We start from the raw sequence: 15,139 nt of genomic DNA on the forward strand, positions 1-15,139 counted from the left end.
GGATAGTTCAGGGGTTTCCCCTTACCATGGAGAGCGAACAACATCCTTGACATACCTCTCTGGTTCAGTGGAATATGACAGACTAATTATTTAATTTAGTAACATGATTATTTCCAATTTGGGGACTTGTGTGAAAACATATAGATCCTACAATTCACGTGTTTTTATATTCTTTGTGAGAGCACACACAGGGCTCCATTGCAACGTTTTCAGTTGGTGGCACCTATGATTTGGTCACGGCAATATTGTTGCAGGGTCAGGCAACAGAAAAAGTGTGTAATCTAATGATCCTATCTAAACTAGTCAAAGTGCTCCATTCTAAGTGTAGGCTGCTTGACTACTAAAATGGTATGATTGAAAGATGAGTTGTATAAACTAAATCGGATGTCCTTGCAGGAATGCATGATGCAAGTTACTTTGATGTGCAGCCTTAGCCAGTGATTGTCAAACCCAAAATGCATGACAATAGGACTACAATTCAAAATAGGGTTTCAGAATTGTTCCATGTAGTAATTCATTTGTACACGTTGTTTTGGGCACTAATATCACATAAGATAACACAGAAAGCTTGGGACCCTATTCTTTGTCAATGTCTTATCCTGATAGACCTTAACCAGGATATGAGCTAACTATGAATGTGTGTAAGCTGTAACCAACACAATGTCTGCTGAAAGACTAAACTATGACGAATCATAGGTAAATGATTTTTTGTTTCCTCATTTCTTCTCTGTTAATGACTGATTGAACAAACAAGATGTCTATAAACCATATAAAAGAGCCGTGATCTCTGAGGTGGTGAGTACAGTGGAACTCTGATTTCTCACTGCTAATTCACTGCATCATATCGGGGTAAGAAAGCTGAAATCTTATATGAGCTATATATATTTATAAAGTTCTTTATTTGTCATGTACTAGATTGATCACATGCTCCTTTTTCTTTGGACTTTTCTGTTGAATGTTGAATATAGCATGCAATAAGTGTTGACTAATTTTCATACTTGTAGTTACTATTTGTGGCTCTGAGTGTCATCCATGTAGTTTCAGAAGAATTATTTTTCTACTCTATATTTTTATCACTAAATGGTCTTTTGACTAATCAGATCAGCTTTTTTTGCTAATAATTGGTTGAACGATAAGAATTTGGCTGCTTGTGTAAATGCAGCCAATGGCCCTCAAATTCAATTCTGGACCTCGAAGCCAGTTCCACTGCTTTTTATTTTTCATTCTTCCCCTCTAATCAGGAACTGATTTAGAACTGTGACACCAGGTGGGTGCAATCCATCATCAGATATAACAGAAAACCAGTCGCAGTCTGGCCCTTGTATTGTAAGATTTGAATAACCCTGCTGTAATTGTCTCCCTCGGCAGACGGGTTGCCTTCCACATTAACAATGTTCCCGTGCTGTTGTTGTAGGTAAGGTAACAATCCCTTTGGATCATCCTGTGGCCTCATTCTGACACAATAGCTAAACAAAAGGGATTGGTCATCAGTATAAATGAAATATTGAATGTATCATTTATCATATTTCTGTCTTCTGAACTTGCTTTGTAGTAGAGACAAAAGTGTTATTTACAAAGCAGAGGTGTTCACTGGAGAAATGCTGCACGCCGGCACAACGAACAGTATCTATATACATCTCCGTGGCACAATGGATTCAAGCCATCGCATCTGCCTCCCCAAAAGTAGATTCATTGGGGGCCACCGCCGAGGGGCTGTGAGTAACCCATTGCCACAACTTTCCTTCCTTTGACCATCTGTCCATTTGGATGACAAAATCTAAATCCATTCACATCATTTTCATTCTTATGACTAGCATATACTAAGCTAACATGTGGAATTGTTTAAGATGATCATACCCAGGATAATTTAGCTATTAGAATTGTAGCACCCCTTTTATACACCCAAAAATATTTGATGAAACATTGAGTTTGGCCTTACTGCTCTTAGCCCAGAGAAACCTTCATACGTAGATGAACAGATTATCTAAAGGAAGTTTGCTCTGAAGTACCTGTCCTATATCTGAGAGATATAAGAAATATCAGGAAACTATTTATACAGTGCCTTGCGAAAGTATTCGGCCCGCTTGAACTTTGCGACCTTTTGCCACATTTCAGGCTTCAAACATAAAGATATAAAACTGTATTTTTTGTGAAGAATCAACAACAAGTGGGACACAATCATGAAGTGGAACGACATTTATTGGATATTTCAAACTTTTTTAACAAATCAAAAACTGAAGAATTAGGCGTGCAAAATTATTCAGCCCCTTTACTTTCAGTGCAGCAAACTCTCTCCAGAAGTTCAGTGAGGATCTCTGAATGATCCAATGTTGACCTAAATGACTAATGATGATAAATACAATCCACATGTGTGTAATCAAGTCTCCGTATAAATGCACCTGCACTGTGATAGTCTCAGAGGTCCGTTAAAAGCGCAGAGAGCATCATGAAGAACAAGGAACACACCAGGCAGGTCCGAGATACTGTTGTGAAGAAGTTTAAAGCCGGATTTGGATACCAAAAAAATTCCCAAGCTTTAAACATCCCAAGGAGCACTGTGCAAGCGATAATATTGAAATCGAAGGAGTATCAGACCACTGCAAATCTACCAAGACCTGGCCGTCCCTCTAAACTTTCAGCTCATACAAGGAGAAGACTGATCAGAGATGCAGCCAAGAGGCCCATGATCACTCTGGATGAACTGCAGAGATCTACAGCTGAGGTGGGAGACTCTGTCCATAGGACAACAATCAGTCGTATATTGCACAAATTTGGCCTTTATGGAAGAGTGGCAAGAAGAAATCCATTTCTTAAAGATATCCATAAAAAGTGTCGTTTAAAGTTTGCCACAAGCCACCTGGGAGACACACCAAACATGTGGAAGAAGGTGCTCTGGTCAGATGAAACCAAAATTGAACTTTTTGGAAACAATGCAAAACGTTATGTTTGGCGTAAAAGCAACACAGCTCATCACCCTGACCACACCATCCCCACTGTCAAACATGGTGGTAGCAGCATCATGGTTTGGGCCTGCTTTTCTTCAGCAGGGACAGGGAAGATGGTTCAAATTGATGGGAAGATGGATGGAGCCAAATACAGGACCATTCTGGAAGAAAACCTGATGGAGTCTGCAAAAGACCTGAGACTGGGACGGAGATTTGTCTTCCAACAAGACAATGATCCAAAACATAAAGCAAAATCTACAATGGAATGGTTCAAAAATAAACATATCCAGGTGTTAGAATGGCCAAGTCAAAGTCCAGACCTGAATCCAATTGAGAATCTGTGGAAAGAACTGAAAACTGCTGTTCACAAATGCTCTCCATCCAACCTCACTGAGCTCGAGCTGTTTTGCAAGGAGGAATGGGAAAAAATGTCAGTCTCTCGATGTGCAAAACTGATAGAGACATACCCCAAGCGACTTACAGCTGTAATCGCAGCAAAAGGTGGCGCTACAAAGTATTAACTTAACGGGGCTGAATAATTTTGCATGCCCAATTATTCAGTTTTTGATTTGTTAAATAACTCTGAAATATCCAATAAATGTCGTTCCACTTCATGATTGTGTCCCACTTGTTGTTGATTCTTCACAAAAAATACAGTTTTATATCTTTATGTTTGAAGCCTGAAATGTGGCAAAAGGTCGCAAAGTTCAAGGGGGCCGAATACTTTCGCAAGGCACTGTATATATGATTTTTTCATGTATTTAAACCCTTATTTTAGGCACTAAATTATCTTCATATATACTTCCATTCATTTTTTGTAACTGGTTCCCCACTACCTTTTATCTAGTCTTGTGAAGCTTGCAGGCTTCCTAGAGCAATGTTTGTGATAGTCTCATCTTTCCATAGAGGGGTCAGAATAGTTTGCAGAATAGTTTTGTGAGAAGACAGATTTTTGGGGTGTCTCATGGTCTGACAAACACAGCTCAGGCTCTGCCATCTTTCACCCTAAATGCTGAACATCGGGGTGTCTCATGGTCTGACAAACACAGCTCAGGCTCTGCCATCTTTCACCCTAGATGCTGAACATCGGTGGATGCGATGGATTGAGACGCAGCCCATGCATTGATGGGGATTTTTGTTTATGCTAATTCGATTTCTGCAGGGGAGCAGACATAGACACTAGGGGGGTTTAAACTGGTTGGAACAAGGGGAGAGAGTACATCCTAAAACTGTCAGCCAAGTTCTCCAAAAAGTTGTATTATACCCAGTTGAGAATCAACATTCAGGGCATGTTTTGAGCCCCAATTAAAAAATTCTAGCTTTATTTCAAGGGGGGGTTCCTGTTTTGTATGTTATTTTGGCATTAGTACGTCTCACATAATACACTGCTGAAAAAATAAAGGGAACACTAAATAACACATCCTAGATCTGAATGAATGAAGTATTCTTATTAAATACTTTTTCTTTACATAGTTGAATGTGCTGACAACAAAATTACACAAACATTATCAATGGAAATCAAATTTATCAACCCATGGAGGTCTAGAATTGGAGTCACACTCAAACTTAAAGTGGAAAACCACACTACAGGCTGATCCAACTTTGATGTAATGCCCTTAAAACAAGTCAAAATGAGGCTCTGTAGGGTGTGTGGCCTCCACGTGTCTGTATGACCTCCCTACAATGCCTGGGCATGCTCCTGATGAGGTGGCGGATGGTCTCCTCCCAAACCTGGACTAAAGCATCCGCCAACTCCTGGACAGTCTGTGGTGCAACGTGGCGTTAGTGGATGGAGCGAGACATGATGTCCCAGATGTGCTCAATTGGATTTAGGTCTGGGGAACGGGCGGGCCAGTCCATAGCATCAATGCCTTCCTCTTGCAGGAACTGCTGACACACTCCAGCCACATGAGGTCTAGCATTGTCTTGCATTAGAAGGAACCCAGGGCCAACCGCACCAGCATATGGTCTCACAAGATGTCTGAGGATCTCATCTCGGTACCTAATGGCAGTCAAATGCCAAACGTCCTGCACGGTGCTGTAAGCCCAACTCCCACCTGTGGACCTCGGGCCCTCACACCACCCTCATGGAGTCTGTTTCTGACCGTTTGAGCAGACACATGCACATTTTTGGCCTGCTGGAGGGCAGGGCTCTGGCAGTGCTCCTTCTGCTCCTCCTTGCACAAAGGAGGAGGTAGCGGTCCTACTGCTGGGTTGTTGCCTCCTCCACGTCTCCTGATGTACTGGCCTGTCTCCTGGTAGTGCCTCCATGCTAGGTTTGCTGACAGACACAGCAAACCTTCTTGCCACAGCTCGCATTGATGTGCCATCCTGGATGAGCTGCACTACTTGAGCCACTTGTGTGGGTTGTAGACTCCGTCTCATGCTACCACTAGAGTGAAAGCACCGCCAGCATTCAAAAGTGACCAAAACATCAGCCAGGAAGCATAGGAACTGAGAAGTGGTCTGTGGTCACCACCTGCAAAACCACTCCTTTATTGGGGGTGTCTTGTTAATTGCCTATAATTTCCACCTGTTGTCTATTCCATTTGCACAACAGCATGTGAAATGTATTGTCAATCAGTGTTGCTTCCTAAGTGGACAGTTTGATTTCACAGAAGTGTGATTGACTTGGAGTTATATTGTGTTGTTTAAGTGTTCCCTTTATTTTTTTGAGCAGTGTAGTTAGCAAAAACAATGCAAAATAAAAGAAAAAATTATTGAGGTAATAAAGCCTCCATACTTAAATGTCCTATTATTTTGCTTTCTTGACTAAGGCAGCTCCAAAATGCAGGTGTTTCAGCCTAGCTCAGTGCTTTCTGTGGTGGTGGGGCAGCCAGTGGAAAATACAGAGCATAGGGGTTGGTAATGTTCTTTAGTTGCGCTGTGAGTGGCTCAGTGTTCTGTCATTCATGGGGACACACTAAATCTAAGGTTAGAGCTCGAAAATTCAAGCCTATTGAGTGCTGCCATAGAGTTACATTAGAAGTGCCTATCCAAGAAGGCTCAAAGTCTTTGGCCACAGATAAGATTACGTGAAATCACATTATCTACAGTAGCTGATCATGTCACCATCATACTTTCAAAATCTTAGCTAGCAGTCATGAATCAAGTCAACAATCTACTGCCAATATGCCAGAGAGAGATGTATACTGTAGCTAAGAAAGTAATACTAAGTGTATGTTGTGTAGTAAGCTGTTAGAAGCCCATGTGCCTCACCCTAATTATTTGGTTTCTTTTGCCCTCTTAATTTCACCTACTGTTCTGACTTGGTGGTGCACATTAGCTGCTAATCTGTTTCAGAGAAATGTATTCATCAAATATTGTAAAAGCTTTCATTGTATGCTTATATGCACCCTTTATTTATCTTACTGTTCTGACTTGGTGTACAGGGAGAACACTGTAAGAATGGTCCATGTTCTGAATTCTGTCGCTGTACATTTCAAAAGTGCTCAACAAAAAGTTATTGACTAGATCCATCGTAGCTCACTCATTGTCTTAATCAAAATGATCTGAATGCCTCTTATTTGCTTATCGTCCCCATAAGCCATAGTTTGCACACCTCAATTGTCAGTGGAAACCACATTAGTGGTTTCTAGTCAGCCATATCAGCTGTTTTTTTAAAGGCAGCAAATGATGGTGAATGAACTGATTCACTGCCAGACAATTCAATTGTTTGGACATGATTTGGAAAGGCACACACCTGTCTATGTAGGGTCCCACAGTTGACTGTGCATGTCAGTGCAAAAACCAAGCCATGAGGTCGAAGGAATTGTCCGTAGAGCTCCGAGGCAGGAATGTATTGAGGCGCAGATCTGGGAAAGGGTACCAAAACATTTCTGCAGCATTGGAGGTCCCCAGGAACACAGTGGCCTCCATCATTCATAAATCACATCACATCAATTTTTTGTTGTCACATGCGCCGAATACAACAGGTTTCTGCTAATCACTGCTTCTCGCCAAGAGCTGCCTGACCACATAGTTTAACTCCTAAGCAGCTGAACCCCAGGATTTACCACAGCTAAATCCGATCCAACCCACAACATCTCCCCCGAGCCCCCATACCCTCTGTTCCTGAACCACTATATGTGAGTCCTGACTTTTGGGATGTGCACTGCACAAGCCAGATGCCCTGAACAGGACTCCTTACCCAAACACAAAGTTCTGATCCCCACCTTATCCCATCACTCCTCCACGATGGAATCACCATGCCTCCAACATCAGGGGAAACCCGCTCCTCCAGCACCTGCAGTCAACCACGTACCTCCACTAAGAGCACCTGCTCTTCAGCCCCTATACCAAGAGCACTCGTTCTCAAGCTCGTTTACCCGACCATGGGACAGAAAATGTTTGTTCCAACACTCACAACTCTGGGCCTCCCATCCTATTCTAACCCTCTCTAGCTGGCTTTGTATTCATGTTAGCTGATAAAATTGCTGTACAATATGATCTTGTTGACATCTGATGCACATTCAAATGTCATAAAAAATCAACACTGCAAAGCTCTCCTGTCCTCTGCCATGCCCTGATTTTATTACTGCGGATGATATCTGGAAATGTGCATTACTGAGACATGTTTAAGAAAGACTGTTCTGAACACTGATAACCTTTATGGATATAACCTTTTTCTGCAAGACAGATCTTCCAGTGGTGGTGGAGTGGCAATATTTACCAAAGATCACCTTCAGTGCTCGGTTGTCTTACAATTGGTTTTGCTGGTTTTCAGCATTAAGCTTTCAAATAGCTCTTTGTTGATTGTTGCTGGTTGTTATTGTCCACCATCAGCACCGGCATGTAACCTACTTGCCCTAAGCTCTCTCCTAGGCCCTTACAGTGAGTATGAATTTGTCCTGATAGGTGACCTAAACGGGGACATGATTAAACCACCGGCCCAAGTCTTAAAACAATGGGACTCCTTAAATCTCTCTCAGATCATTACTAACCCCAAACACCCAGAAAAGGCTCCTCTCCTTGATGTTATCCTCACAAATAATCCTGATAGGTATTGTAGTGGAAATTCTACTCAGGGACACTCGAAGTCAATATTAAATGAATAATCCTTCATTACCAGCGCACTGGAGAGGTTCCAACCAACTCAATGCACCAAGTACAATGGTCGATTAGGAGCTCTCTCTTCTGGGGCAGTCCCGTTATCCCTTATATTCTGGTTACAGACATGTTACATAGTTGATAGAGTTGGTTCTGGCACAGTCTCCTATCTTAACTGAAAGAACATATTCTGGGCGTTCTGCCAGATGGTCCTAAGGAGGGGGTCAAGTCGCCCCACCTCATATCTTTACCAATCACAGGCAGGAACCAATGATTATTTATGACACTAAGACAAGATGAACATTTTCAAGTCTGTCTCTTTACATTATAAAAATGTCCATCACAGTATCATACTGGTGTTTTCTGTAATAACCTTAGTGATCACTGTTTCACGGCTGCTCAGTTAAATGACTTGTCCGGATTTGTCATAGACACTTGGAAGGCAGCCACAGTGCTTCCTTTATTTAAAGTGGGAGCTCATGCTGATCCTAGCTGTTATACAAAGTGTTGGAAACACTTGTAGTATTCTCTCTGGTATGCAATCTGGTTTCCGCTCAGGTTATGGATGTGTCATTGATTACCAACTCTGAGGGTTTAGCGCTTGAGGTAGTCACGTCATACTTGTACTTGTGAGTATGGTTGGACAGTACACTGTCCTTCTCTCAGCACATATCCAAGCGGCAGGCTAAGGTTGAATATAGACTCGGTTTCCTCTACCGTAATCTCTTCTTTCACCCCAGCTGCCAAACTAACCCCGATTCCGATGACCATCCTACCCATGCTAGATTATGGAGACATCATTTATAGATTGTTAGGTCAGGGTGTTCTCAAGCCGCTAGATATTCTTTACCATTCGACCATCAGATTTCCACCAATGCTCCTTATAGGACAAGTCACTGCACTCTAAACTCCTCTGTAAACTGGACATCTCTGTATACCCGGTGCAAGGCCCACTGGTTGATGGTTATTTATAAAGGCCTCTTTGTCCTCACTCCCCTCTGAGATACCTACTGCAACCCTCATCCTCCACATACTACCCATTCCCTTACAATAAAATCTTTAAAACTATGTTGAAGGTGTGGCCTGTACCTAGTGAACAAAGTATTAAACCCTCTGTACTGTTCCAAATGCCAAATTAAAGCTACATTCTGGAATTGAACAAACCTCCAGACGAGCTTCAATGCCATACAACACCCCTTCTGTGGCCTCCAACTGCTCTTAAATGCTAGTAAAACTAAATGCATGCTCTTCAACCGATCGCTAACCGCCTTCCCGACAAGCATCACTACTCTGGACGGTTCTGACTTAGAATATGTGGACTACTATAAATACTTAGATGTCTGGCTAGACTGTAAACTCTCCTTCCAGACTCATATTAAGCATCTCCAATCCAAAATGAAATCTAGAACCGGCTTCCTATTTCGCAACAAAGCCTCCTTCACTCATGCTGCCAAACATACCCTTGTAAAACTGACTATCCTACCGATCCTTGACTTCAGCGACGTCATTTACAAAATAGCCTCCAACACTCTACTCAGCAAACTGGATGCAGTCTATCACAGTGCCATCCGTTTTTGTCACCAAAGCCCCATCTACTACCCACCACTGCAACCTGTATGCTCTCGTTGGCTGGTCCTCGCTACATATTCGTCGCCAAACCCATTGGCTCCAGGTTATCTATAAGTCTTTGCTAGGTAAAGCTCCCCCTTATCTCAGCTCACTGGTCACCATAGCAACACCCACCTGTAGCACGCGCTCCAGCAAGAATATTTCACTGGTCCTCCCCAAAGCCAACACCTCCTTTGGCCGCCTTTCCTTCCAGTTCTCTGCTGGAACGAATTGCAAAAAGCACTGAAGTTGGAGTCTTATATCTCCCTCACTAACTTTAAGCATCAGCTGTCAGAGCAGCTTACCGATCGCTGCAGCTGTAAACAGCCCATCGGTAAATTGCCCATCCAGCCAACTACCTACCTCATCCCCATATTTGTTTTTGTTTTTCTGCTCTTTTGCACACCAGTATTTCTACTTGCACATCCTCATCTGCACATCTATCACTCCAGTGTTAATTGCTAAATTCTAATTACTTTGCCACTATGGCCTATTTATTGCCTTACCTCCTTACTTCATTTGCACACACTGTATACAGATTCTTCTATTGTGTTATTGACTGTACGTTTGTTTATCCCATGTATAACTCTGTTCGTTTTGTCGCACTGCTTTGCTTTATCTTGGCTAGGTCGCAGTTGTAAATGAGAAATTGTTCTCAACTAACCTACCTGGTTAAATAAATGTGAAATAAAAAAATAAATAAATTGAAAAACAACAAAACAAACAGGCTCAACTTAGTCAAAGTTGAGAGAAAGTTGTTTGTTTGCTGGGATCAGTCTAACATGTCATCTATCTCTCTGTAGGTGATTGAGCTTGATGTGTTCTGTCCTTCCTCCCTGGGCCATCTGGAGTTTGTGGTGCTGGAATCAGAGCCGTACCTCCCATTCTGCTTCCCCAACGATGACTGGTTCTGCTCTAAAGTAGTGGTGACCACACCAGAGGGAGACACAGTCAACTTCCCCTGTTACCACTGGGTCTCAGGCAATGAGCGGCTGATGTTCAGAGAGGCCACTGGTCAGTATGTTGGTATATAGATCATTGTCTAGGTTAAGTTCTGAGTAGACCTGCTGTGCCTATTATACATCAGCTCGCTGAATGCCATTGTAGTTTATTATGAAATGTGTCAAACGGGCCATTTTTATGGAATAATGGTGGATATACTTTAAATGGTTTAAGATGTTGATCAATCCCCCTAAAACATGAAAGTAATCACACTTTATGGCATTTTGTTGATAAGGTAAACTGATATTCAATGAGACCTGGCCAGAGGCCATAGAAGAGAGAAAGAAGGAGCTGCAGAGTCGGCAAAAGGTGTACCGGTGAGAGGCTGGTTCTGAGATCTTGAAACTCAACACCTAAGATGCAGAAACAATTCAAAACAACATCCAAATGCTTTTGAATCAGCACTTTTAAAGAGCAATGAACAACAAACACGAAAGTAACAAAATGTGCACCTACTGTCTTTTTAAACACACTGTTGGGACCAAAGTTATTATAGTAAACTAAAACTGAAACACAAATTAATCATGAAAAAACTATTTCCTAAACTGAAATAAAATGATTAAGAAATCAGTTTGAAAAACTATACTGAAACTATTATCTTTGCCTCTAAAACAAACTAAAACAAAAAACATCAAATTATGTTCAGTTGTAGTTTGTTTTTCTACTAAACTTTGGGCAAAAATCGAAATGGCTTTTAAAAGTTCTGAATCGGATGGGTAAATTCTGCCAGGAAAATGGCGACGTTTCAAATAGGCAGCGAGTGCATCACTTTTACTAGCTATTAGTAGCTAACACATGTGCAATGACTTAATTTGATGTTTTTTCCCCCTCTTTCTGTCAGGTAAAGGTACATTATTCTTCATATGGTAGTCAGTTTAATAATGTTGACATACTGCTTTACTCATCTCATGTATATACTGTATTCTCTTCTACTGTGTTTTAGTCAATGCAACTCCGACATTGCTCATCCTAATATTTATATATTTCTTAATTCCATTATTTTACTTTTAGATGTGTGTATTGTTGTGAATTGTTAGATACTACTTACTGTTGGAGCTAGGAACACAAGCATTTCACTACACCCGCGATTACATCTGCTAAACATGTGTATGTGTCCAATAAAATGTGGTTTTGACTATTAAGGTTAAATAAAAGCATTGGATTGCTGTTAACATGGGCAAGTCACATTGAGATTGACTTCATAATTTAAATATAACGGAAACTATGACCTGACCCATCACCTTATTTAAAACTGCCCCCCAGTGGCAAGAAGTGAAATCCCCCAAAAACACTGAAACTATAGTCCAACAACACATAAATGTCTTCTAGCCTCCCACGCCCAGGCTACTTTCTGTCCCTTACACAAAACTAAAACCAAAATAATACAAAAATGAAATAGAAATGTTTTTAATCAAAGGAAAACAGAATCTAAACTAGAAAATCAAGTCTGAAAAGGAATTGAAACTAAACAGCTTATTATTATTTCTTTGTTTAAATATAAAAAATAAAAACAAAAGAACTATAATAGCCTTGTTTGGGACTGAGCCCTATGTACGTACAGTTTTATCCCAGCAATATCGAAGCTCTCCTGCACATGTTTTATGTGGAGTGACCCCTCTCGCTGTTGAGACTGGTCGATACACAAACACTCCCTTAAACATCTATGTACTTGTTTTGTTTTTACAATGGTTCCATTGAAACAGATGCTCATGTCTTGCTTCACTGTGGGTTACACAACAACATTCGAGAGGATGTGTTTCCTCAGCTGTCCAGTCAAAAATATTATTTCAACAGTCTAGATGAAAATAATAAATTACGACATCTTCAAGTAACAATTATGTAAATGCAACTTATCCTCCAATGGAGACTTCTTTATAAGTGCCTTTTTGTCCATTTATGTACATATGTTTGTTTATGCGTACAGATGTAATATATTATAGATCGCACCTCTACTGTACCATGTTTGACTATGATTGTTTTTAGTGTCTCAACTCAATTTGAGTGGTCCACAATGTATAAAAAAATGGTAGTGTATAGTTGTAGCATTTGTGGAATGACACATCATTTTTTTCTAAACTAAAAACTCTAAACTCAAAAAAAACAAATAACTCTTAAACACAGATACATTCATGTGAAGTCACCTAAGCTACCATTTTGTATGTAATGGTGAACGACAGGCTGTGTATCCCGTCTTGATTTACCATGTCTATTCCCTTCAGCTGGAGTATATATGCCGAGGGTCTACCTGAAATAATGAAAGTTGACAGCGCTTCTGATCTCCCTGCTGAGGTCCGCTTCTCTTTCACCAAGGACTTGGAGTTCAAGTTCACAGCAATCGAAGCGTAAGTTGGAGCACTGGTTTTCAAAATGGTTTTGCTTACTGTAAAACAGTCACGTTTTGCTCTTCCCAGAGTACCCCTGAAGTATACCCCCTTGTGTGCATTTTACCTGTAGGCCTATGCTCTTGTGAGTCTTCACAAGTACCACCTGAGTATAGGCCAAGTATACCCAGGGGAACATGGAAACCAGTTTGAGAACCATAAGAGGCAGCACCAGGAAATTAATTAGATATTTATTAATCTCTATTGGCATATCTCCAACACACCTTTAAAAATACTTCCTTTACGGTGAGATGAGATGTGATTGTCCTACACCAGTTCAGGTAATTGTGATATTCTGAGATGTTGGGAATGTGGCCATCAGGTTTGTGGTGGAACGTGGATTATAGGAATTATGCCAGTAATAACACCGTCAGGCAAGGTTTTCCTAAATGAATTTGTTTTTAGCCACTCAAATCATGCCTGAAATCGTATCAAACAACAAGCCCATTTAGCAGACATTATAACCAAATAGCTGAACTTCTCACCAAATCAAATGCCGATTGACACATAATATTAAGGATATGTGGCCTGTGAATGAGTCGATCACCCTAGGGGGAGGATGTTGAAGAGTAGTGGACCGAGCACAGAGCCCTGGGGGACATCCTGGCATTGTTAGCACCATTCTCTAATCAACTGCACCATCATTCTCATGTTGAAGTCAAGTTCCTCCTCTATCCTGGCAGATTGTTGTCACTCAAACTAGAAACCCATTCCACCAACAAGAAACAATGGAAGAGCCTAGATGAACTCAGTCACGTTTTCAATGGACACAAGACTGACGTCTATGGTAAGTTGGTCTCAGCCTTTAAAAAAGGCAGCATTCAAATAGCTCACTGGAATCATTAGCATCTCATTATGATTTTGAAAAGAGTTTCATTTTACACATGATCATTTTTTTTCTTCTAGAATATGTTGAAAAGAACTGGAAGGAGGATGAGTTTTTTGGGTACCAGCTTCTGAACGGCCTCAACCCCATGATGATCCATCGCTGCTCCAAGCTTCCAGAGAACTTCCCCATCACAGAAGACATGGTGAAGGCTTCCCTTTTCGGAAAAAACCTTGAAGCAGAAATTCAGGTTTGTAAAAATGGAGTAATGTATGTCATTCATCGTTCTGTTATTACTCTAGTGTGTAGTACAGTACAATATGTTGTACATTGTGTCAGTACACTTCCTTTGGCATGGTGGTGTTGTTGGCAACATCTTCCTCCCTAACTCATTAATGTCCTAACCTAAACAGAAAGGCAACATCTTCCTGGTTGACTACAAGCGTCTACATGGAGTGACAGCAAACGTGATCCACGGGAAACAGCACTTCTTGGCTGCTCCTCTCTGCTTGCTCTATGTGACCCCAGAAGATAAGCTCATTCCCATTGCAATCCAGGTACATCTCACATAAGAATGAGATCTTTACTTCCGAAACCCAAACTAAATCCTCTTAACAGAATGTTTGCCACTGGGAGTTCTCTTGAACCAAAAGGAGTCCCATAAATGGGCATAAATATTGCTCAGAAATTAATAAACTAACCAGAAAGCAAAAAAGCATGAGCAAAAGCATATACTGTTAGCCTAAAACTAAGGATTTGGGGGTTTCATGATTGATGTTATATCCTATGTCTGCATGAACCATACAGACAACACTCATTTTAAGAAAACAACTATTAAAACTTCCGTATTTCTTTAAATTGTAACAATATACACATTCTCAATTAATGAAGCAAGCCATGATTGTTCTGCTTCCTTTCACAGCTGAAGCAGGAGCCTGGAGAAGACAACCCCATCTTCCTTCCTACTGACTCCGAGTATGACTGGCTCCTGGCCAAGATCTTTGTGAGGAACGCTGACTTCGCGGAACATGAGCTGAACTTTCACTTGCTGAGGACTCACCTGCTGGCTGAGGTGTTCGCCGTGTCGACACTGCGTAACCTACCAATGGTGCATCCCATCTACAAGGTACATACCTACTGCTGTGCATGCAGACACTGAGTATGTTTTCAACTGTTTTAACACTACAGTTGTGTGAGTTTTCATTTTCCTATGAACTCAATACTTTTAACATGATTAAGAGAACCTGAAGTATTTGGAAATAAATGTATTCATTGTATGTATTTTTTGTAAATGAAAGAAGCAGTAGGTTGTTTGTAGTACAGTACAA

The 15,139-nt window shown here is 41.1% G+C and overlaps 1 protein-coding gene across 2 annotated transcripts in view; it reads left to right on the forward strand.

Moving 5' to 3' along the window:
• The first annotated feature begins 782 nt into the window (after positions 1-782).
• The window catches only part of LOC135507078 (hydroperoxide isomerase ALOXE3-like), a 29,188-nt gene continuing 14,831 nt past the window's right edge, over positions 783-15,139 (forward strand). Inside the window, exons 1-11 of one of the 2 annotated variants that reach the window (XM_064926617.1) lie at positions 805-849; positions 1,242-1,267; positions 1,369-1,414; positions 1,553-1,715; positions 10,406-10,616; positions 10,840-10,921; positions 12,824-12,946; positions 13,669-13,772; positions 13,892-14,061; positions 14,225-14,368; positions 14,734-14,937. In XM_064926617.1, coding sequence (XP_064782689.1) covers positions 1,392-1,414; positions 1,553-1,715; positions 10,406-10,616; positions 10,840-10,921; positions 12,824-12,946; positions 13,669-13,772; positions 13,892-14,061; positions 14,225-14,368; positions 14,734-14,937 — 1,224 coding nt within the window. In that variant the 5' untranslated portion in view covers positions 805-849; positions 1,242-1,267; positions 1,369-1,391. Of the gene's footprint in view, positions 850-1,241; positions 1,268-1,368; positions 1,415-1,552; positions 1,716-10,405; positions 10,617-10,839; positions 10,922-12,823; positions 12,947-13,668; positions 13,773-13,891; positions 14,062-14,224; positions 14,369-14,733; positions 14,938-15,139 lie in introns of both variants that reach the window. The other variant, XM_064926616.1, reaches the window with a different exon arrangement.

Source organism: Oncorhynchus masou, chromosome 20, assembly GCF_036934945.1.
Source record: "Oncorhynchus masou masou isolate Uvic2021 chromosome 20, UVic_Omas_1.1, whole genome shotgun sequence".
Taxonomy (NCBI): Eukaryota; Metazoa; Chordata; class Actinopteri; order Salmoniformes; family Salmonidae; genus Oncorhynchus; species Oncorhynchus masou.